The sequence below is a fragment of the Ranitomeya imitator genome, chromosome 4 (assembly GCF_032444005.1).
Source record: "Ranitomeya imitator isolate aRanImi1 chromosome 4, aRanImi1.pri, whole genome shotgun sequence".
In the NCBI taxonomy this organism is placed as follows: domain Eukaryota; kingdom Metazoa; phylum Chordata; class Amphibia; order Anura; family Dendrobatidae; genus Ranitomeya; species Ranitomeya imitator.
Window position 1 is genome coordinate 509,605,964 of NC_091285.1, and position 25,440 is coordinate 509,631,403.

The following is a 25,440-nucleotide window of genomic DNA, read 5'->3' on the forward strand; positions in this document are numbered from 1 at the left end:
TAAGCTGAAGTACAATATTAAATTGAGTGATGGGATATATATATATATATATCTGCCTCCAAGACTTCCCAAGAATATCCCCCCATCCTCTGGAATTCTTTGCCCCAACACGTCCGACTATCAACCACATTCGGATCCTTCAGACGGAACCTGAAAACCCATCTCTTCAGGAAAGCCTACAGCCTGCACTGACCCCGCTGCCGCCTCATCACTACCGAAGCTACTGCCTCACCAACACCGGAGCTCCTGCAACCCTCAGCCTACTGTCTACTTCCCCATAATCCTGTAGAATGTAAGCCCGCAAGGGCAGGGTCGTCACCCTTCTGTATCAGTCTGTCATTGTTAGTTTTGCTTACTGTAAGTGATATCTGTAACTTTTAGGTAACCCCTCCTCATGTACAGCACCATGCAATCAATGGTGATATACAATTATATATATATATATATATATATATATATATATATATATATATATATATATATATATATATATATATTTGCTTTTTTCTTTCCATAATACAAATTCTAAAAGTCTATTCCGTAGGACTATCAGCTGTGTATCCACCAGGCTTCTGCACAACTGATGGTTCCAACCCCATTTATAAGGCAAGAAATCCTACTTATTAAACCTGACAGGGCACAGCTGTGAAGTGAAAACCATTCCCGGTGACTACCTCTTGAAGCTCATCAAGAGCATGCCAAGAGTGTGCAAAGCAGTCATCAAAGCAAGAGGTGGCTACTTTGAAGAACCTGGAATATAAGACATAATTTCAGTTGTTTCACACTTTTTTGTTAAGTATATAATTCCACATGTGTTAATTTACAGTTTTGTTGCCTTCAGTGTGAATGTACAATTTTCATATACAGTGGGGCAAAAAAGTATTTAGTCAGCAATAGTGCAAGTTCCACCACTTAAAAAGATGAGAGGCATCTGTAATTTACATCATAGGTAGACCTCAACTATGGGAGACAAACTGAGAAAAAAAAATCCAGAAAATCACATTGTCTGTTTTTTTAACATTTTATTTGCATATTATGGTGGAAAATAAGTATTTGGTCAGAAACAAAATTTCATCTCAATACTTTGTAATATATCCTTTGTTGGCAATGACAGAGGTCAAACGTTTTCTGTAAGTCTTCACAAGGTTGCCACACACTGTTGTTGGTATGTTGGCCCATTCCTCCATGCAGATCTCCTCTAGAGCAGTGATGTTTTTGGCTTTTCGCTTGGCAACACGGACTTTCAACTCCCTCCAAAGGTTTTCTATAGGGTTGAGATCTGGAGACTGGCTAGGCCACTCCAGGACCTTGAAATGCTTCTTACAAAGCCACTCCTTCGTTGCCCTGGCGGTGTGCTTTAGATCATTGTCATGTTGAAAGACCAAGCCACGTTTCATCTTCAATGCCCTTGCTGATGGAAGGAGGTTTGCACTCAAAATCTCACGATACATGGCCCCATTCATTCTTTCATGTACCCGGATCAGTCGTCCTGGCCCCTTTGCAGAGAAACAGCCCCAAAGCATGATGTTTCCACCACCATGCTTTACAGTAGGTATGGTGTTTGATGGATGCAACTCAGTATTCTTTTTCCTCCAAATACGACAAGTTGTGTTTCTACCAAACAGTTCCAGTTTGGTTTCATCAGACCATAGGACATTCTCCCAAAACTCCTCTGGATCATCCAAATGCTCTCTAGCAAACTTCAGACGGGCCCGGACATGTACTGGCTTAAGCAGTGGGACATGTCTGGCACTGCAGGATCTGAGTCCATGGTGGCGTAGTGTGTTACTTATGGTAGGCCTTGTTACATTGGTCCCAGCTCTCTGCAGTTCATTCACTAGGTCCCCCGCGTGGTTCTGGGATTTTTGCTCACCGTTCTTGTGATCATTCTGACCCCACGGGGTGGGATTTTGCGTGGAGCCCCAGATCGAGGGAGATTATCAGTGGTCTTGTATGTCTTCCATTTTCTAATTATTGCTCCCACTGTTGATTTCTTCACTCCAAGCTGGTTGGCTATTGCAGATTCAGTCTTCCCAGCCTGGTGCAGGGCTACAATTGTGTTTCTGGTGTGCTTTGACAGCTCTTTGGTCTTCACCATAGTGGAGTTTGGAGTCAGACTGTTTGAGGGTGTGCACAGGTGTCTTGTTATACTGATAACAAGTTTAAACAGGTGCCATTACTACAGGTAATGAGTGGAGGAAAGAGGAGACTCTTAAAGAAGAAGTTACAGGTCTGTGAGAGCCAGAAATCTTGATTGTTTGTTTCTGACCAAATACTTATTTTCCACCATAATATGCAAAAAAAATGATAAAAAAACAGACAATGTGATTTTCTGGATTTTTTTTTCTCAGTTTGTCTCCCATAGTTGAGGTCTACCTATGATGTAAATTACAGACGCCTCTCATCTTTTTAAGTGGTGGAACTTGCACTATTGCTGACTGACTACTTTTTTGCCTCACTGTATATATACACCTACCTATAACACACGCACACACTACCATTCAAAAGTTTAGTGTCATATAGAAATTTACTTATTTTTGATAGAAAAGCACAGCTTTTTCCAATGAAGCCAACATTAAATGAATCAGAAACACACTCTTATACATTCTTAATGTGGTAAATGAAACAGTTTGGCTGATTTGGGAACCTATGAACCTGACCTTCCTTGGAGTTAGTTGAGAATCTGGAGCATTACATTTGTTAGTTACATTAAACTCTCAAAATGGCCGTGAGGCGTGGCCTGGAGTGAGATGAGATGTGAGCAAACGTGTGCTCACACAGCTCCCGCACAGTATCTAGCCAGGACATACTTTGTGACAGTTAGAAACGCTTCATTACCTCCCTACTGTGAGGCTCAAAGTGTGGTGACCCTGTTACATCCTCTGGAACGCTCCCATATCATCCATGACTGGCAGAAAAGGCCTCAGGAAAGAATGCAGGGGATCTGGACAGGAGGGCCCAAGATGGCGCCCATACTGCTGGTGAGGTGGATGTGGAGAAGGGGTCGGCCCGAGGTGAGAGCAGGAGGATGGACGCTGTGAGTAAATTGCAGCACTTTGCCAGGAGCACAGGTGGTCACCAGACTCAAGCCGAAGATGGAGGAGACGTGTGTACATCTCAGCGGTATGAGAAGGGAGAGTTGGAAACTGAACAGGGGGAGGACGAAGGTGAAAGTGAAGATGGGATTCAGAGTGGCACCCAGGGAAGTGACACAGGACATGGCGAGTTGGCTGCAGAGTTGCTGCGGGGGAAGAACTGTTATTGCCAGAAGAGCTGACCTTAAAGGATGTTTTTCGCACCATAATACACTGTGACTTCTCTATCAGCAACATGGAGACACAGCTAGGCAGCATCCAAGCTAACATGACTAAAATGCAGCACACTATATATATTGAAGGTGAGAGTGGGAGAAGTTGAAAAAAAGTCAGCTCTGCGGAGGACTATATAGTAGGAGCTGATAAGGAATATAAACAAATGGCACTGGCCCTTACTGCTGTCCAGGCTAAAGCGGATGACCTGGAAAACAGGTCCCGGTGCAATAACTTGGTTGGCGTGCCAGAAAAAGTTGAGGGCAATACCCCTACGGAATTTTTGAGAAATGGCTCTTTGAAAAGATGGGTGCTGATAAGCTGTTGCTGTTCTATGCCATTGAACGAGCTCACAGGGTTCCCACGCATCCCTTCCCCACTGGACGACCACCACGGCCTGTAATAGCGAAGGTGCTCCATTACCAGGACAAAGATACTATTTTGAGGCTAGCTAGAGATCACCCAGACCTTGTGATTAATGGTTCTGCAATTTCTATTTTCCGGATTCTATCGAAGTGCAGAAGCAGAGAGCCAGGTTTATTGACATCAAGAAAAGGTTACGGGCAATTGGTGTGATATAGTCCATGTTATACCCTCCGAAACTGCGGATCGTAACTGCAAATGAAGTTCAATTTTTCTCTGATGCCAAGGATGCTCTCAGATGGCTGGACTGTAATGAGAAACAACTACAGTTGAAAAAGGAGAGAGCCTCTGCAGACTGAAGGTTTCATGAACTTGATCGTCTGTTTACCTAATTGCCACTTCCGGTGGCCTCTTGGGAGGTTCTTTGTGGCGATATACTATGTTCATTTTTGTTCAAAAGTTTGACCTAATGGATCCTTGCATTTGAGGATCTGATGCGGGACTGGATATGGTGAGGTTAAGGTCGGATAAGGATAATATATGGCTGTTTTTTGTTTTATATATTCCAATACAGGAAAAGATATTTGGTTTTCTTTGTTGCCATTTTCTTTGTTCTGGGGTTAGTTGTTGGGGGGAGGAGGTGTGGAGGGTAATGGGGATGGTTTATGTTGTGCTTATTCAGGTCATTTACATGTATATGACATAAAATGTGCAACAACAAGTCTGAGTGTCAATGTTGGGTGACGTGAAAATTCTGAGTTGGAATGTTAGAGGCCTGGCAGCTGATGTTAATAAAAAAAAAAAAAAAAAAAAAGCAATTTTTGTACTCAGCGAAACCAGCTATAAATATGCTTGCAGGAGACTCATATGGTCCCAGACAGGATTCACACCTTGAGTGGGCTCGGATACAAGAGACAAATCATGCTACGTACTCTGCCTATTCGAGGGGAGTAAGTATCTTGATATGTAAGGGAACGAAGTTTGAAAAGCTCATCGTGATCATTGACTCGGAAAGACGATATGTCTATTATGCCAACTTAATAGTAGGCCTATACTGCTCATATGTGTTTGTTCCGCCACCGCATAATATAGTTTTTGAAAATACTTGAAATTATCGCGGGCTTCCTTGGAGTCCTGTACTTGGTGGTGTGTGATCTCAACAATGTACCTGACTCTCATTGGGATAGAGGTGGGGAGAGGACATAAAACCGGGGGGTTACTGTACTCCATTTGGTGTTTTGTTGAGAAACATCTATGATTGATCTCTGGAGGGTCCGTAACCCCGGGGTGCATAGATTCTCATGCTTCTCAACTACTTTTTCTTCCTTGTGGATCGCTTTGGCGTTTGGGGATGACCAGATGCTAAGACTTGTGACAGATGTGGGATATTTTGTTTGATCTGTACTTGGTGAGCAGGGTCAGATAATGAATAACAAACCCCCTTAGCGGTTAAACTCCTTTTGGCTGCAGTCAATTGATTAAAGGAGGTGATCTAGAGAAAGAGTTCAGAGTTCTTCAGGGTTAATAGTGGTACTGCCCATGAGGGAATTGTTTTGGAGGCCATGAAAGCTTTCTTTAGGCGGCTTTGTATTAAAGGAACATCTAGGGTTCAGACGAATACTAAGCAGAAATATCACTGGGTATTCAGGGAACAGAGAGGCAGAGGAGACATTGACCTTGAACTCATCCACTCAGGTGGAGGAGAGGCTTAAAAAGGCTCAGGTTGGAATAAATGCGCAATCCTTACGGATGGCAGAACGAAAAAAGATGTTCCGAACTATGCAATACTTTGAAGGAGATAGAGATGGTCATCTCCTGGCCCTAGTGGCTGCTGCACAGAGAGAGTGCTTATATAATTGCCTTGAGGGGAGAGGATGGGCAGGAGGTTAGCGATACTGCGAGCATGATGGAGGGCTCTTATACAGATACAGCCGACAGATACAGATTAATGATTTTTTGGTCAAGGCTGAGCTTCCCAGATTGTCTGCAGAGAATCAGCAGTTATTGGATAGACCGTTTAGCTTGGAGGAGTTGGAGGTAGCGCTGGCCTCTATGGCTAATGGAAAGGCTCCAGGGGTGGATGGTTTGCCTGGTGAAGTATACAAAAAAATTGGAAACTTTTGCTACCTGCTTTGCTGGAAGTATGTAAGGCAGGGTTTGATAGAGGTGAACTCCCACGGTCCATGCAGGAGGCAATTATTGTTGTGCTCCCTAAAGAAAGGCAAGGACCGTACTGAGCCGGCCTTGTATCACACTGCGAACGACGGATGCAAAACTTCTGGCTAAAATGATGGCTAACCGTCTTAAAGGGAAGGTACCACGTTTGTAGATCAGTAATAAATCACTGTAATGTAGCATAACATGCTGCTATAACCAAGTTTTAAATGCATGTGAAACAGATTACGTGTGTAATATGAGTTTAATGAAGGCACTGGGGGCTGACATCTTGGTTTCACAGCAGTTCACGACACTATCGGTGTCATTTTATGGCACCCCATGGACATAGGGTCAGCGCCGGTCTATTATCTCCTATCTCTAACATTGTAGCTGCTTTAGCAGTGAGCTGGGCACGCCTCTGTGGGCTGCACAACTCACAGCTGTAGGTGTGACTAGCTGCCATTTTATTATAGCCCTGTGCTATCTGCCGAGCTCCACTTACTTTCTATCGCAGCAGAGAAGCACTCACTGGAACTGGAGGATGAGGAGTGTGGGTGATTTATCTCCATGCTCCCCTGTACTCCAGGCAGGCACATCCTGGGCAGACATCCTCTGCTCTCACAAGCTGTCCTCCCTGTGTGCTTCTGCTGTGTCTCCGCCTCCTCACACACAGACCCTGTGATCTCTGGTAAGCTGCATTCACAGCCTGCCTCTCTCTCTCTGCCATACAATGTATCTCTCCCCTCCCTCCACAATGCCTGGCCATTTTGCAGACCTGGACTGAGGGATGAGTCACAGACGGCTCTGCTCAGATAATGCTGCTCCATACATAAACACCACATGTTTTCACTTTTCCTCCAGTCCACCTTGCTGCTGAGCCCACTGTGTTCTGCTTTTTTGTAAACCCTGTAGCTGTGTTTCTGATGCAGTAACTGCTGGTGATAGCAGATCACAGGGCAATCACACACAAAATGGCTCTGCCCTGTGATGCTGCTTTTCATTCTGCCCCAGGGATATTAGACCACCCAAAAGGGGAGGGAAATGGTGATGTCAGCAGTTACTGCCCCAATTTTCCAGCAAAGAGTAAAGCTGGTAAGTCTTACTATAGCTGCTTGAGGTCTAAAACTGAAAATGCTCCTCCTAGTGGTCAATATATATTTCTAAGAAAATATATAATATTTTTGATCTAGAAATGTTTGCAAACAGTGCAAACATTGCATTAATACATTTTATTTACTATTTTAAGCTTAATTTCACAAAAAAACAAACTACAAAAAAACTGGTGGCACCTTCCCTTTAATAAAGTTATAACATTTATAGTGCATGGGGATCAGTTGGGCTTTATGCCTAACAAATCCGCGGCAAAGAATTTGAGGAGACTTATTAACATGCAAGTGAAGGTGGATAGTGAAGGGCATAGAGCGATCTTGTCATTGGATGCGGCCAAAGCATTCGATAGCCCACAAGTACAGTCATGGCCAAAAGTTTTGAGAATGACGCCAAAATTATATTTTCACATGATCTTCCGCCCTCTAGTTTTTATTAGTGTTTGTCTGATGTTTATATCACATACAGAAATATAATTGCAATCATATTATGAGTACCAATAGGTTATATTGACAGAATGAGTTAATGCAGCAAGTCAATATTTGCAGTGTTGACCCTTCTTCAAGACCTCTGCAATTCTCCCTGGCATGCTCTCAATCAACTTCTGGCCAAATCCTGACTGATAGCAGTCCATTCTTGCATAATCAATGCTTGCATTTTGCCAGAATTTGTTGGTTTTTGTTTGTCCACCCGTCTCTTGATGATTGACCAGAAGTTCTCAATGGGATTAAGATCTGGGGAGTATCCAGGCCATGGACCCAAAATCTCTATGTATTGTTCCATGAGCCATTATGTTATCACCTTTGCTTTATGGCAAGGTGCTCCATCATGCTGGAAAAGGCATTGTTGGGCGCCAAACTGCTCTTGGACGGGTGGGAGAAGTTGCTCTTGGAGGACATTCTGGTACCATTCTTTATTCATGGCTGTGTTTTTAGGCAAGACTGTGAGTGAGCCGATTCCCTTGGCTGAAAAGCAACCCCACACATGAATGGTTTCAGGATGCTTTACAGTTGGCATGAGACAAGACTGGTGGTAGCGCTCACCTCTTCTCCGAATAAGCTGTTTTCCAGATGTCCCAAACAATCGAAAAGGGGATTCATCAGAGAAAATGACTTTGCCCCAATCCTCAGCAGTCCACTCCCTGTACCTTTTGCAGGATATCAGTCGGTCCCTGATGTTTTTTCTGGAGAGAAGTGGCTTCTTTGCTGCCCTCCTTGAAACCAGGCCTTGCTCAAAGAGTCTCCGCCTCACAGTGCGTGCAGAAGCACTCACATCAGCCTGCTGCCATTCCTGAGCAAGCTCGGCACTGCTGGTAGTCCGATCCCGCAGCTGAAACCGTTTTAAGATACGGTCCTGGCGCTTGCTGGTCTTTCTTGGGCGCCCTGGAGCCTTTTTTGACAACAATGGAAGCTCTCTCCTTGAAGTTCTTGATGATGCGATAGATTGACTGAGGTGCAATTTTTGTAGCTGTGATAATCTTCCCTGTTAGGGCATTTTTGTGCTGTGCTGTGCAATGATGGCTGCACGTGTTTCTTTAGAGATAACCATGGTTAACTGAAGAGAAACAATGATACCAAGCACCAGCCTCCTTTTAAAGTGTCCAGTGATGTCATTCTTACTTAATCATGACTAATTGATTGCCAGCCCTGTCCTCATCAACACCCACACCTGTGTTAATGGATCAATCACTAAAACGATGTTAGCTGTTCCTTTTAAGGGTACCGTCACACACTGCCATTTCGATCGCTACGACGGTACGATTCGTGACGTTCCAGCGATATCGTTACGATATCGCTGTGTCTGACACGCAGCAGCGATCAGGGATCCTGCTGAGAATCGTACGTCGTAGCAGATCGTTTGGAACTTTGTTTCATCGCTGGATCTCCCGCTGTCATCGCTAGATCGGTGTGTGTGACACCGATCTAGCGATGCGTTCGCTTGTAACCAGGGTAAACATCGGGTAACTAAGCGCAGGGCCGCGCTTAGTAACCCGATGTTTACCCTGGTTACCAGCGTAAATGTAAAAAAAAACAAACAGCACATACTTACATTCCGGTGTCCGTCAGGTCCCTTGCCGTCTGCTTCCCGCACTGTGACTGCCGGCCGTAAAGTGAAAGCAGAGCAGAGCGGTGACGTCGCCGCTGTGCTGTGCTTTCACTTTACGGCCGGCAGTCACAGTGCGGGAAGCAGACGGCAAGGGGCCTGACGGACACCGGAATGTAAGTATGTGCTGTTTGTTTGTTTTTTACGCTGGTAACCAGGGTAAACATCGGGTTACTAAGCGCGGTCCTGCGCTTAGTAACCCGATGTTTACCCTGGTTACCCGGGGACCTCGGCATCGTTGGTCGCTGGAGAGCGGTCTGTGTGACAGCTCCCCAGCAACCACACTACGATTTACCTACGATCACGGCCAGGTCGTATCGCTGGTCGTGATCGTAGGTAAATTGTATAGTGTGACGGTACCCTAAGGCAGGACTGCAATGATGTTGAAATGTGTTTTGGGGGTTAAAGTTCATTTTCTGGGCAAATATTGACTTTGCAAGTACAGTAATTGCTGTTAAGCTGATCACTCTGACATTCAGGAGTATATGCAAATTGCCATTAGAAAAAATGAAGCAGTAGACTTTGGAAAAATTAATATTTGTCTCATTCTCAAAATTTTTGTCCATGACTGTATTTCCACTCTACGCTATGTTGCAGCACATGGGCTTTGGGAAAGTGTTTACCAAATGGTTTCAGTTGTTTTCTACTGCTCCTAAGGCCAAGGTACATGTTAATGGGTGAATGTCTGAGGGGTTTTCCTTGCTTAGAGGCTCACGAGAGGGATGCCCTTTATCCCCTTTGTTTGCTATAGCAATAGAGCTACTGGCGGCAGTGATTAGAAGGGATCAAAATATTGTAGGATTTAAATATGGGATACATGAGGAAAAAGTGGCACTCTATGCTGACGACATGTTGCTATTTTTGGGAGATGCGGAGGGTTCCCTGGGGACGGTGATGAAGGTTCTAGACGAATGTCGGTATATCTGGGATCTGCATTAACTGGGAAAGTCCGTTTTGTTGCCGCTGGATGGTGGGACTCTTATTGTAGGAGATCAGCCAACTCCGGTTCAAGTGGTTACAGAATTCACTTACTTGGGCATTAGGGTGTCAAATAATATTGAAGATTATGAAAGACTTAATTTTAACCCGCTGCTAGGTAAATTTAAACAGAAGATTACGGCATAGAGGAAATTAAATTTAACAATGGCTGGGCGTGCTAACTTAATAAAGATGATACTTATGCCTTAGCTTTTGTATGTGCTACACAATGCATCGGTTTGACTGCCTCAAAATTGATTTTATAAAATTAACGCCATTTTCCGTGATGTGATATGGAAAGGAGGTTGAGCACGTTTTAAGTTAGAACTGTTGCAACTTTCATAAGATGGAGGTTTGGCGGTTCCCAATCCATGGGTGTATTATAGGAGGTCCCAATGCCAGAATTAAATAGGATGGGGGATCATGATCTAACAGCTCAATGGGGAAGGTTATTTCTCATGTGGTGGGGAGGGGCCCATTGCTAGCTGCTCTGGAGGCGGGTAAATTTCGTCTGAATCCTAAAAGGTTTCCAACTTTGGCGTTGCTTGAAAAACTGTGGAAAAAATAAAGCTATGGAGGGGTATAGGGGAATACACGAGATACACAGCCATTTGGTATGACCCCCGGCTGACTGAACTGCTAAGTCTACGGAATTTTGGACAGTGGAGAAGAATAGGTATATGGTATGTGTCACAGCTGCTAGATGGTGAGACATTTAAAACACTTAGGAAAGAGTTCCCTTTGGAGCATACTATTTTTTATCAGTATCTGCAGCTGCAACACGCATTCTCTAGACAGTGGAAAAGGTCCCCGATAGTGAGAGTGACTATGTTGAATATACTTGGTCCCCAGATGGGTACCAGGGGTCTTATATTGTTAATTTACAGGGGATTGTTGGATGCGTTTTTGGATAGACACCCACTGACGGCTAGATCCAAATGGACAAGGGATTTGGGAGATATCGTATGACCAGTGGGAGTCGATTTTACAATATGTCCCTAGAATATCTATAAGTGAATCTGGGAGGGTGTCGCAGTTATTCACTATACGTAGGGTATACAGGACACCTGTGGATGAAAAAGGCTGGACTAAGGGCGGACTCTGGATGCCCGAGATGTACGATGGATGAAGCGAACATTCTTCCTAATAATCTTACATAGCGCCAACATATTCGACAGCGCTTTACAGTTTAACAGTTTCAAACGCAAGTCATAAGTAACAATGTTAACAATACAATAATTAAAGCAAAATAAGACGACCCTGCTCGTGAGAGCTTACAATCTACAATGAGGTGAGGGAGATACAAAGTACAGGTGTGTATTTACAATGATTTATTTACAATGATGGTCTAGCCATCTTCAGGGGATGGGGATAGATGGAAGTAGTGAATGGGCCACACACAAACCTAAAATGACTTTTATTAGGGATCGTGATAGGCCGCTCTGAACAAATGTTTTGAGGGCACGCCTAAAACTATGCAAATTGTGAATGGTCCTAATTTCTTGGGGTAGAGCATTCCAGAGGATTGGTGCAGCACGGGAGTCAGAGATGGGAGTGGGAGGTACGGATTAGTACAGAGGTTAGTCCAGTCATTTGCAGAGCGCAGCGGTCGGCTAGGCCGATAGACAGAAATGAGGGAGGAGATGTAAGGGGGTGCCACACTGTGGAGAGCTTTTTGGGTGAGAACAAACACTTTGAATTGGATCCTATAACAAGTGGGTAGCCAGTGTAACGACTGGCGAAGAGCGGCTGCATCTGAATACCGATTAGCCAGGTAGATGACCCTGGCTGCTGCATTAAGGATAGACTGGAGAGGGGAAAGTCGAAAGAGGGGGAGGCCAATTAATAGAGCGTTACACTCCCGCCTGGACTACTGTATCAGGGTGACAGTGAGGGTTTCTTTTGTTTCCATGGTGAGAAAAGGGCGGATTCTAGAGATGTTCTTTAGGTGTAAGCGGCACGAGCAGGCAAGAGATTGTATATGGCAAGTGAATGAGAGATTGGTGTCAAACGCAACACCCAGACAGCGCACCTGCTGCCGGGGTGTTATGTTGCCACCCACGGAGAGGGAAATGTCAGGTTTAGGGAGGTTGGTATTCGGTGGAAGCAGAAGTAGTTCAGTTTTGGAGAGGTTGAGTTTCAGATAGAGGGCGGACATGATGTCGGAGACTGCGGACAGTCACTGGTGTTCTGTAGTACAATGAGAGTAAGGTCAGGGGATGACGTATATAGTTGTGTGTCATCGGCATGAAGATGGTACTGAAAGCCAAATCTGCTGATGGTCTGTCCAATTGGGGCTGTGTAGAGAGAAGAGAAGGGGGCCAAGGACTGAGCCCTGAGGTACCCCAACAGTGAGAGGAAGAGGAGATGAAGTGGAGCCAGCGAACAAAACACTGGAGGAGCGGTCAGAAAGATAGGAAGAGAACCAGGAGAAAGCAGTGTCCTTAATGCCTAGTGACTGGGGCCTAGAGAGTAGGAGAGGGTGATCAACAGTGTCAAAACCTGCAGAGAGTGGTCACCGTTACTTTGCTGTCAGAAGGTCATTGGTCACTTTGATGAGTGTAGTTTCTGTTGAGTGTAGGGGGCGGAAGCCGGACTGAAGGGTCTAGGAGGGAGTGAGTGGAGAGGTAACTGGTAAGGCGGGAGTAGACCAGGCGCTCCAAGAGTTGAGATGAAGGGGAGATTGGAGACTGGTCTGTAGTTGTTTGTGCAGTATGGGTCGAGAGCGGGTTTCTTTAGTAATGGAGTAATGATAGTGTATGAAGGAGGATGGGAAAATGCCGGAGAGGGAGAGATTAAAGATTGTAGTTAGGGGAGTTGTGATGACTGGAGAGAGACTGGAGGAGATGAGGGAATGGGGTCAGTAGTGCATGTAGTCGGACGAGAAGAAGAGAGGAGCCTGGAGACTTCTTCTGTGATGGGATTGAATGTGGAGAGTGAGCCAGGGGAAATGCAGTGAGGGATGGGAGTCACAGCACTTAGTGTCTGGGAGCAGATTTCCTGTCGGATATTATCTATTTTCTCTATAAAGTGGGAGGCCAGGTCATCAGCACAAATGTCTGTGATAGGGACTTGTGCTTTTGGCCTGAGGAGGGAGTGAAAGGTGTCAAAAAGTTTCTTGGGGTTGCTGGATAGTGAGGAGATCAGGGTGGTGAAGTAGGTCTGTTTGGCGAGGTGAAGGGCAGAATTATAGGTTCTTAACATAAATTTGAAGTGGATGGAGTCTTCTAGTGTGAGTTATCCTCCATCAGCGTTCAGCACACCTAGAGCATCGCTAGAGAAATCGGGTTTGCGATGTGAGCCAGGGCTGTTTTACTCTGTGCTTGGAGGTTCTGAGGGTGAGGGGCGCTAATTGGTCCAGGGTGCTTTTAAGAGTGTCATTGTAGTGGTGTACACCCAGATCAGGACAGGAAAAAGAGGAGATTGGGGACAATGATGAGTGTAAGGAGTCTGAAAGTGCATGAGCGTTAATGGCGTGTAGATTTCTGAATGTGTGGTAGGTAGGGGTGTACTGGGGTGGGCGAGGGATTGTGAGTGTGAAGGAGAGAATGTTGTGCTCAGATAGGGGAAGCGGTGAGTTATCTAGGTAGGAGATTGAGCAGAGCCGAGCGAAGACCAGGTCAAGGGTGTTACCGTCTTTGTGTGTTTCAGATGTTGAGAACTGTGAGAGGCCGAGAGCAGTGGTTAGTGATAGAAGCTGGGATGCAGATGTGGAAGTGGGGTTGTTTATGGGGATGTTGAAGTCTCCCAGGATAATGGTTGGGAGTTTTGAGGACATGGAAGTGCGGCAGCCAGGCTGAGAAGTGGTCAAAGAACTGGGTGGGCGAGTCTGGGGGACGATATATGACCGCTACTCCTATTAGGTTCTGTAGAAGGACGTAGATCTGGGTATTTATTATGATGGAATATAGGCTGAACTGGATGGACAAATGTCTTTTTTCGGCCTTACTAACTATGTTACTATGTTACTCTGAGGGAGACAAAAGAGCCTGATGGTGTGAACCTCAAAAGAAGGGAATGAGAGTGATGGAACTGGGGAGATGACGGGAAGGTGCATTGTGGGGACAGGAGTATGCCGACTCCACCACCATGTCTCTGTGAGTCTCGGGGAATGGGAGAATTGTTGGCCACCATGGGAAATGGCAGCAGGGGAGACGGTGTTAGAATCCTGAATCCAGGTTTCAGTGAGGGCCAACAGATTCAGAGTTGTTCAGAAAGTAATTGTGCAGAAAAGGAGGTTTGTTACATACAGACCGTGGATTCCAAAGATCACAATTAAAAGAAGGATATGAAGGAGTGCAAGTAATAAGAAGATTAGTGTGGTTATGATACGAGGTAGGATAGGGGTTGAGATTTGGGGGATGGTGGACCAGGGTTGGGGGAGTTATCCCCCGAGATCAGAAGGAGTAGGAGGATAAAATGCAAGTAGTTTTTGGAATTGTATGAAGTTTTTTGTGCAGTGTATTTGGGCAAGATGGGCTGAGGTTTTTCAGGAAGCTGAGAAGTGCATGGGAGCTGTACATGGGAGAGAGAAGAAGAGAGGAGCTGATGAATATGAGTTGTGATGAAGGAAGGATGGGGCGGTGGATGTGGATGGCATGGGAGGATAGGAATAAATCACATGGATAGAATGGAGAGCAGAGTTTGGGTTACCTGACTCCTGCCCTGACTAACTGCCATGGAATAACTGTTGTATTTCGATGCTTAACTTCGGGATGCTTTGCTTCTGGGATGCTCGCGTGCACCCTCTAAGGATATTTCTAAATTTATAGTCCAGAATGCTGGGTCAAAAGAGATGGATTGTGGGAACTGGTTGGGGATAATTTGGCAGCTGGGGCCAGCACACTAGGAGGTGGTTAGATGATCAGACATTGGGGCTGGCTACATCTATATGCTATACCACCAGATAATATCTAGAGTGACCACAGTCATGGATATACATCAAACAGTGAGTAAAACATACAATGCAACAAATTAATTATACCAATCATTAAGCAGGTACCTTAAAATATGTTGCTAGATGGTAAAGTGGCAGATGACAGACAGCAAACAGAGGTGGGAAGTTGTTCCATTAGAGTCTATGCAGAAGATGAGACAGCAAGCAGAGGTGTGAAGTTGTTCCTGTGTGAAGAGAGAAGATGGATGTTAGTTCTTTGCCATGGAATAACTGCTGTGTCTCGATGCTTATCTTTGGGATGCTTTGCTTTTGGGATGTTCGCGTGCACCCCCACATGCATATATGCTATGGTCTAGTCCAAGATTACAGGCTTTTTGGATTGTGGTCCTAAATTTAGTGGAAAGAGTGACGGAAGCAACTATTACTCAAGATCTGTTGACGTGTATTTTAGGACATGTAGAGGAAGTGGTGTCGGATGAATGGGGTAGGCTAGCAATAGCCAGACTGGTTTATGTTGCAAGGAAGACTATCACATTGTACTGGTTAGATGAAAACCCTCCCACTAGGAAGGAATTTGTAAATAGAGTTAATTTTGTAATCCTTATGGAGCAAAGATTAGACATGAAAAGAGGCAAGATGAACCACTACGAGAATATGTGGGGGGGCTGGTTGGACTTTCCCGGATTAACTTCTGCAGAACTCATCAAAAATAGGATATTAGGCCGGGTTCACACTGCATTCAGTGTCTCCATTAAACGGACTACGTTACACCGCGGTGTAACGTAGTCCGTTAACGCCGCCGTTGAATGCAATGTCGGACGCATCGCTAGCGCACGCCCACAATGGGCGTGCGCTAGCAATGTGCTGTCATTGAGTGACGGACCCAAAACGCGGGCTGCAGCGTTTCTGGGACCGTCAGCCAAAGTCGGCACTTGCGTTAGCGCAGTCCGTTTAACGTATGCATTGAACGGACTGCACTAACGCAATGTGAACCTAGCCTTAGGGTTATAGAAGAATGTACAACATTGTAAAACGTGGATAAGGATTGTAGAAGCGGAATTGGAGGTTTTTTTGTTATGGGAGGGGGGAGGGATGTGTTTGGTGTATTTACATGTATTAAAAATGGGTTAAGTATTATCATTTGTACGCTAATGCATGCTTATGTATGTAATGTTATAATTTCTGCTTTCTTCAATAAAAAGTATTTGATTTAAAATAAAAAATAAAAAAACTCTCAATGGCCAGAAAAAAGAACTTTCATGTGAAACTCGACAGTCTATTCTTATTCTTGGAAATGAAGGCTATTCCATGCGAGAAATTGCCAAGAAACTGAAGATTTCCTACAACTGTGTGTACTACTCCCTTCAGAGGAGAGCACTAACAGGCTCTAACCATAGTAGAAAGAGAAGTGGGAGGCCCCGCTGCACAACTGAGCAACAAGACAAGTACATTAAAGTCTGTAGTTTGAGAAATCGATGCCTCACAGGTCCTCAACTGGCAGCTTCATTAAATAGTACACGCAAAATGCCAGTGTCAACATCTACAGTGAAGAGGCGACTCCGGGTTGCTGGCCTTCAGGGCAAAGTGGCAAAGAAAAAGCCATATCTGAGACTGGCTAACAAAAGGAAAAGATTAATATGGGCAAAAGAACACAGACATTGGACTGAGGGAAGACTGGAAAAAAGTGTTATGGACAGACGAATCCAAGTTTGAGGTGTTTGGATCACACAGAAGAACCTTTGTGAGATGCAGAACTGAAAATATGCTGGAAGAGTGCCTGACGCCATCTGTCAAGCATGGTGGAGGTAATGTGATGGTCTGGGGTTGCTTTGGTGCTGGTAAAGTGGGAGACTTGTACAAGGTAAAAGGGATTTTAAATAAGCAAGGCTATCACTCCATTTTGCAATGCCATGCCATACCCTGTGGACAGCGCTTGATTGGAGCCAATTTCATCCTACAACAGGACAATGACCCAAAGCACACCTCCAAATTATGCAAAAACCATTTAGGGAAGAAGCAGGCAGCTGGTATTCTATCTGCAATGGAGTGGCCAGCACAGTCACCAGATCTCAACCCCATTGAGCTGTTGTGGGAGCAGCTTGACCGTATGGTACGCAAAAAGTGCCCATCAAGCCAAACCAACTTGTGGGAGGGGCTTCTGGAAGTATGGGGGTAAATTTCTCCAGATTACCTCAGCAAGTTAACTGCTAGAATGCCAAAGGTCTGCAATGCTGCAATTGCTGCAAAGGAGCATTCTTTGACAAACGCAAAGTTTGAAGGAGAAAATTATTTCAAATAAAAATCTTTTTTTCAAACCTTGTCAATGTCTGGACTAGATTATATCAATTCATGGACTAGATTATCAATTCATTTGGCAACTCATTTGATAAAAAATGTATGACTTTTCATGCAAAACACAAAATTGTCTGGGTGACCATAAATTTTTGAACGGTAGTGTGTGTTTCTAAATATTTTGGTGAAATTTTGTGGTAGTTATGATTGCTTATTATTTCGTATGGCCAGTCTGTCTGCTGCTCTTTTTGGCTTTTTTTTTCTTTTGGCCTCTTTTGCATTTTAATGATGTTAATAATTAAATGTTTTTCATTTCATAAACCAAAGGGAATTACCATCAATTCATATTAATTTGTGTAGAAATTGATACAATAGAAATGGTCTTGAAATAAACTTGTACATAAGGTTAATGCAGAAGCCTTTCTGTTGCTGCTATTTAGTGCTGACCCACTCTCCTTTTTTTGTTCAAAGACCTTCGGAGGAATGACTACACACCGGACAAAGTGATATTTCCACAGGATGAACCTGCAGAATCCTCAACAGATCCCGATGATCCCACCAAAGAGTCAAAAAACTCCATCCGTTTAATGCTGTAGCTGTAAACTGTAGATACAGTGGACAATTCTCAAACCCCCCTAAATGAGATGGGTATTGCACATGCGTGTATGCTGCTAGGAGTCTCGATTTTATTTGTAGGTCTACGTGTTTTATAAAGTGAGTGACTTTAAAAGGTCCTGCCTTGGGCCTAAGGCTCTATACATACCTGTGTCCGGGAATTCCAGCTGTCTGCTCCGTTTTAAGAACAGATACAGAATTCATGTCCGACACGTATATGAATGATGAAAACGATAGCAGTGAGTCTCCATTGAATTATGAGGTCCTTTCAGGTCCCGATATGTCCTTTTTTAGAAAAGAGGAAGAAAGTTCTGCATGATGCACTTTTTCTTCTGTTCTTAAAACTGACACAACAGAATCCAGGTAGACATATTAGTGAATGGTGTCCTTCTGCTTTGGTGTGCATCAGTTAAAACTGATCTGTTTTGGCCACAAATGTCGTCATTTTTGCTTGGAAAAAAAAATTAAACCGACAAATAGAATTCCCAAACACAAGTGTTAATGAGCAGAGTTGGTGCAAATCAATTTGCAGGACTCAGTCCATTAGCCACGTTAGTAATGTGTGGCCCCTGGACATGAGTCCTGAGAACTGCCCCTTATTTAACTACATCCATGGCACTTTTATTGATAACCTTTGGGTTATCAACGCGGACAACAGACCAGGTCCTGACAATTGATTTGGTTTAACTCTGGTTTAACTCTGGTTTAACTCTGGTTTAACTCTGGTTTAACTCTGGTTTAACTCTGGTTTAACTCTGGTTGAACAGTTTGCATATCCAAGTTTTGGGTAAAGTGCAATTTGAGAATGACTTGTTTTAATGGCCTGAGAAGTGTGAGATGGCCTTCTTCTGGGTCATCTAACTAGCAAACATAAGATGGTGACTTTGAGTTTTAACTGTACAGTGGCTATATTTTATATATTTCAATTTTATCATTTTAGTAAAGCCATGATCTGCAGATAATTGTATTCTAGAACAAAGGGAAAGTGTCCCTTCAAGTTGCCTTGAAAAGATAAGTGCTTTTCTAGTATAACATGTCTGCTTTTGAAGTTCTCTTCCAAAGACCTCAAACTGTATAACATGTATATCAAATGAGAATGTACAAAATCTCTTAATTTTTCAATGTATTTAAATGTCTGTACAGAGATCTTTATTGTCATGTGGTACATGTTTTAATGAATTACTAAAGTGGTTGTAAATTATGAAACAATGCAATGCAACATGGCCAATGAATTGTAATCTAGTTATTCCCAATTTTTAGAGAGTCTCCATGAACTTTTTTTTGTTGTTTTAAAGGTACTACATGCAGGTTTTAACTAAAGAATGAATAATAAGGTCCTATACATTTTTACTCTGTAGTGTATCTTATAGATACAATACTTACAAGGCACGAACAAATTAGATGTTTAAATTGTTTTATGTTGCTGGAGAAGAGGAAATGTATAAATTTTATATATCATTTAAATCTTTTAAAAAAAAAATCTAAAATAAATTTATTCTTCACACAAGTGTTTTTGTTTTACTTTAACATTAGCCATATTCTTATTTTTGGACTTTATGAACTGTGTAAAATGTCTGAATGAGAATGAGGGCATCTGCAAAATGATTGTGAAGAAATACAAACCATGTACAACCATGCAGTATTTGTGTATAAGGCTATGTTCACATGGAGGAACTTTTTATGCTGATTCTGATGTGTATTCTGTGACTAGATCCACATGTATTCCTTTCTCCATTGATTTCAGTGGGAATTTGCACTGTAGTGTGTACAGTCATGCCAGTCGTCCAATCCTCAGCATGAAAAATGCATAAATCCCCTCCATCACCATAGAAGTTACGAAGAAGCATGAAATCGTAAACTCTGATTCTGTGCCGTAACGAAAAAATATCACTTTTCTCTTCCGCAGTCTACAATGACCAAGAAGAGGAATGTAGGGGATGTACAACAGTTCCATTATGCTGAAAAGGAACCCAAAGTAGATAAATTTGGGAAACACCCATGACCCCATAAACATATATGACCCCATAAAACATTTTTGGTACAATTTGATCAAATTATTTAGTGGAAAAGATTTTCTTGTTTGAAAAAAATAGTGACTATTCTGAACAAACAAAATCATGAGTTCATGAAAAAATACAGAATTTCAAACGTAAAAACAGCAGGGGGGGGGGGGTGAATTGGTCTGGAATAGTTTACCTTAAGGTACCGTCACACATAGCGACGCTGCAGCGATACCGACAACGATCCGGATCGCTGCAGCGTCGCTGTTTGGTCGCTGGAGAGCTGTCACACAGACAGCTCTCCAGCGACCAACGATCCCGAGGTCCCCGGTAACCAGGGTAAACATCGGGTAACTAAGCGCAGGGCCGCGCTTAGTAACCCGATGTTTACCCTGGTTACCATCCTAAAAAGTAAAAAAACAAACGCTACATACTTACCTACCGCTGTCTGTCCTCGGCGCTCTGCTTCTCTGGTCTGGCTGTGAGCGCCGGGCAGCCAGAAAGCAGAGCGGTGACGTCACCGCTCTGCTTTCCGGCTGACCGACGCTCACAGCCAGAGCAGGAGGAGAGCAGAGCACAGCGCTGGAGGACAGACAGCTGTAGGTAAGTATGTAGTGTTTGTTTTTTTACTTTTAGGATGGTAACCAGGGTAAACATCGGGTTACTAAGCGCGGCCCTGTTCTTAGTTACCCGATGTTTACCCTGGTTACCAGCAAAGACATCGCTGAATCGGTGTCACACACGCCGATTCAGCGATGTCTACGGGGAGTCCAGCGACGAAATAAAGTTCTGGACTTTCTTCCCCGACCAGCGATCTCCCAGCAGGGGCCTGATCGCTGCTGCCTGTCACACTGGACGATATCGCTAGCGAGGACGCTGCAACGTCACGGATCGCTAGCGATATCGTCTAGTGTGACAGTACCTTTACACATTAGCAGGACAGTTTGAAGGTTGATTTACTTTCATACATTGGTCAGGGCCATTGAATTGGTCAGGTATTGTTCAACTTCACACTTTGGTCAGGCATTGTTTACTGTAGCACATATCACTAAATTAACCACTTAAAGATCACTGATAAGCCTTTTAATTGCGGTGGTTCAGGGGCCTTATTCCTCAGTTCCGCTTTTTAACTGCGCTGAGGAACAAGGAAAAAGAACCGCCAAGCGGTGACTATTCCCACGGGTGACAGCTGACACCCTGCGGTATCTGCCCCCGCCGGTTTTTGTGACAGATTGGGGATTAACCCTTTAAATACCACTGTCAATCGCAACAGCAGTATTTAACTTGTTACAAGGTGGTCACAAGACCCCCTTAGTAACCATAGGGCCCCTGCGATGAGATATGCGGGTCCCAATGGCTAGTATGGCACCCTGAGGTCAAGAGATGATCCCAGACTACAGTGGCCTGTGAGATCCAGCTGTAAGCGGAGTCTCACAGGCACAGTCAGTGAGACACTGAGAGTCTCATACACAGTACATGTGTACTGCAGTGTGAGACAAGTGATCAAAATAAAAATTATACATGTCCCACAGTGAGACAAAGTAAAATCGTAAAAAAAACAGTGCACACAAATCACTAAAATCCGTTAACGCCACTCAAAACGCAGGGTTTGCAATAAAATTTAAAAAAAGTACACTGATAGCTCCTCATCCGTAACGGCCTGCTCTATATAACTGGCACGTTATTTATTCCATTTGGCAAACACCATATTAAAAATAAACATGCCAAAAATCTCACTTTTTCATCATTGTGACTCAGGAAACAAAAAGTGAATAAATGGCAATCAAAGTCGTGTGTTAAAAAAAAAAAAAAATGGTAGAAATGAAAGCGCCAAACCGTCCTAAAAACAAGCCCTAATATGACTCATTCAGCAAAAAAAAAGTTGCAGCTTTCAGAATGAGACTGACATGCTAATACCTAAAACTAAATTTTATTTCAACATATAAAATAGAGACAAAAAACATAAATACCTGAAACCTGCAAAAACATTGATTTGAAAGTCTTAAACATGCAGTAAACCCCTATATGGCCCTACCGGACCCTGCTGCACCCTTCCTCCCAGCGGAGGTTAGCACCCTAGCTTATTCGCAATGTGGCGCCCCTTCTCACCGACGGCTAACCCTAGATGCACCCTGGTATTCCCTATATAGATATTGGATGCACCCAGTTATATATAAGTATCACAAAAAAAGGAAAATAGTGCCATGGTGATTAGGAAGAAACAAAGGGGTATGAATAGTGAACCCGATTAAGTGATGTCCTCACAGGTTAAGAATCAACCTACTCCTCAACAGGAGCCCGAAAAACCAGGACAATCAAATCCAAACCAAGGCTCAAAAAATACAGAAAATTATTATTAAATCGTATACCTAGGCATAATACAAGGGTAGAGGATGAAAAAAAGCCTGATCTGGCTTGCCCTCCACTTTCCCTAATAAGATTGTCCCTACCCTAGATCAATACGCAAAGTGGCGCCCCCGCTCCCAGCGGCTCACCCTCATTTTCCCTTTACACTCACCAGCAGGAAAAAGATGGATAGGAGAGAATAGGGGAAACCACGTGTGCAAGGGATATCAAAAAATGTCAAAGAATGAGTAATGGGGACAAATGATAGATCAAGATCCTAAAGGGGACTTTTTAAAAGGGCACCCATAAATGTTTAGCTCTGAGATATCATAAAGTGTGAGTCTCAGCTGCAGATTTTAGAGCATGTATCATAAGCAATCCACTGCTAGTTTGGGGGTGTTTTGACTCCGCACGTGATAATATAGGGTGTCTAGCAGTCTGGCATTTGATATTTACTCGAAGGTTCTATTGTGTACTGCACTTGCGGTTGATTTTCTGTCCCAGGGTAAACATTAAGGGTACCATCACACATAACGATATCGTTGCTTTTTGTGACGTTGCAACGATATCGTTAACGAAATCGTTATGCGTGACAGCGACCAACGATCAGGCCCCTGCTGGGAGATCGTTGGTCGCTGGGGAAAGTCCAGGACTTTATTTCGTCGCTGGATCACCCGCTGACATCGCTGAATCTGCGTGTGTGACGCCGATTCAGCGATGTCTTCACTGGTAACCAGGGTAAACATCGGGTTACTAAGCGCAGGGCCGGGCTTAGTAACCCGATGTTTACCCTTGTTACCATTGTAAAAGTAAAAAAAAAAACACTACATACTTACATTCCTGTCACGTTCCTCAGCGTCAGCTTCCCTGCGTCCCCCAGTCAGCCGGGGGACGCAACAGGAATGTAAGTATGTAGTGTTTTTTTTTTTTTTTTTTTTTACATTTACAATGGTAACCAGGGTAAACATCGGGTTACTAAGCGCGGCCCTGCGCTTTGTAACCCGATGTTTACCCTGGTTACCCGGGGACTTCGGGATCGTTGGTCGCTGGAGAGCTGTCTGTGTGACAGCTCTCCAGCGACCAAACAGCGACGCTGCAGCGATCGGCATCGTTGTCTAGATCGCTGCAGCGTCGCTTAATGTGACTGTACCTTAAAAGATACGGCACTCGAATATAACCCTTGAGCGCACCATTATTCAATTGGGGGATCTTAATCTATCATTTGTCTGTATTACACCATTCTTTGCCATTTTTTTGAACTTTTTTTTTTTATATCCCTTGCACACGTGGTTTCCCCTATTCTCTCCTATCCATCTTTTTCCTGCTGTTTGGAGAGTTATGAGGGTGAGCCGCCAGGAGCAGGGGCGCCACTATGCGTATTGATCTAGGGTGCCAACCTCCGCAGCAAGGTAGGGACCATCTTATTGGTTGTAAGTGGAGGGCAAGCCAGATCAGGCTTTTTTACAACCTCTGCTGGTAGGAAGGGTGTAGCAGGGTCCGGTAGGGCCATATAGGGTTTTACTGCATGCTTAAGACTTTCAAATCAGTGTTTTTGCAGTTTTCAGGTATTTGTTTTTTGTCTCTATTTTATGTTTAAATAAAATTACTTTTAGGTATGTCAGTCTCTTATAATTTAATACCGTTGCATCTTTTTTCATTAATTAGCTCTCAGAATATGGCAATGCAAAAACAAATTCCGACAATACCCCAACAGAACCTCTATCTTAAGAGGCAGATGGAGTCAATTTGGACTGGTCTGTTCTGGCGGTGTCCCCTCATTTTAGGCATCTTTTTAGAGCACAAGTGTGGGCGACCACAGATCTGTGCACACCTAAAAAGATGGAGACCCCCAGAGCAGATGCCATATGGAGTGCAACGGGTATCCATCTGCCTCATGGAGGGTGGTTTCGTCTGAATCACATTTTTGTGGAATTCACATGGAAACCCCGACGTAAGTGATCAGCGTAGAATGCAAGAATGTGATCCAGCCTTATTCTGGAAGCAATCAAAAAATATTATGTACCCTAAAATGTTACTAATAAAACCCCTAATTTATCCCACACAAAACCCACTCCGGTCCGTCATCTGTCACTGGAACTATAGGGGGTTCCCACTTTACTGCTGGGACAAAGACTCTGGAAAAGTGACATGGCCCCCACCCCCTCAAATTATATCCAGTGACTTCTGTTCTCACAAATCCAAATGCCCCCTCCATCTGAGCCTCACTGTGCCTAAGCCACAGTAAGCGGCCACATATCTGGCATTATTGTAATGGAGAGAAGGCACTTACAGGTGCTTCTCACAAAATTAGAATATCATCAAAAAGTTAATGCATTTCAGTTCTGCATTACAGAAAGTGAAACTCTTTTATATAGTCATTACAAACAGTGATCTATTTCAAGTGTTTATTTCTGTTAATATTCATGATTTTGGCTTACAGCCAATGAAAACCCAAAAGTCATCATCTCGGTAAATTAGAATAATTAACAACACTTGCAAAGGCTTCCTAACAGTTTAAAAAGGTCCCTTAGTCTGTTTCAGTAGGCTCCACAATCATGGGGAAGGCGGCTGCCTTGACAGATGTTGAGAAGGCAGTTATCGACACACTCCATAAGGAGGGTAAGCCACAAAAAGTCATTGCTAAAGAAGCTGGCTGTTCAGAGTGCTGTATGCAAGCATATTAATGGAAAGTTGAGTGGAAGGAAAAAGTGTGGTAGAAAAAGGTGCACAAGCAACTGGGATAACAGCAGCCTTGAAATGAAGGATTAAGAAAAGGACATTCAAAAATTTTGGGGAGATTCACAAGGAGTGGACTGTTGCAGAAGTTATTGCTTCAAGAACACACACACACTCACTCACACACTCACTCTCTCACACACACACACACACACACACACACACGCTACAAGTGACGCATTCCTGGTGTCAAGCCACCCGTGACTACCCAGTGCAGCCAGTACATAATCATCTACTGTTTTATTCTGTAAGGCCACCCTGTGCGTCTGCAGTATTTCTAAAAAGATTTCCATTAATTACCTGCTGGCAGTTTAACCCCTTAAATGCTGTGATATCCATAGCAGCATTTAGAAGGCAGGGAGAGAGCGCGGGTTCCTTCTTCCCTCCGATCGGCACCCCAAGACATCATCGCGAGGGCCCGATCGTTCCCATGACTACATCCAGGTCACCAGGCTAGCAAGCTTGCTAGACCATGCTCAGACCATGTTCTAACAAGCTTGTGTGTGTCAGTGCAGAACTGACCGTTCTAGATCATTGC

General features: G+C 43.9%; 1 protein-coding gene across 2 annotated transcripts in view; it reads left to right on the forward strand.

The window, feature by feature from the left end:
* The window catches only part of TRPM7 (transient receptor potential cation channel subfamily M member 7), a 208,753-nt gene extending 189,426 nt beyond the window's left edge, over positions 1-19,327 (forward strand). For both annotated transcript variants that reach the window (XM_069766069.1, XM_069766068.1), the window contains one exon: positions 17,677-19,327. In XM_069766069.1, coding sequence (XP_069622170.1) covers positions 17,677-17,801 — 125 coding nt within the window. In that variant the 3' untranslated portion in view covers positions 17,802-19,327. The remainder of the gene's footprint in view (positions 1-17,676) is intronic.
* Positions 19,328-25,440: the final 6,113 nt, after the last annotated feature.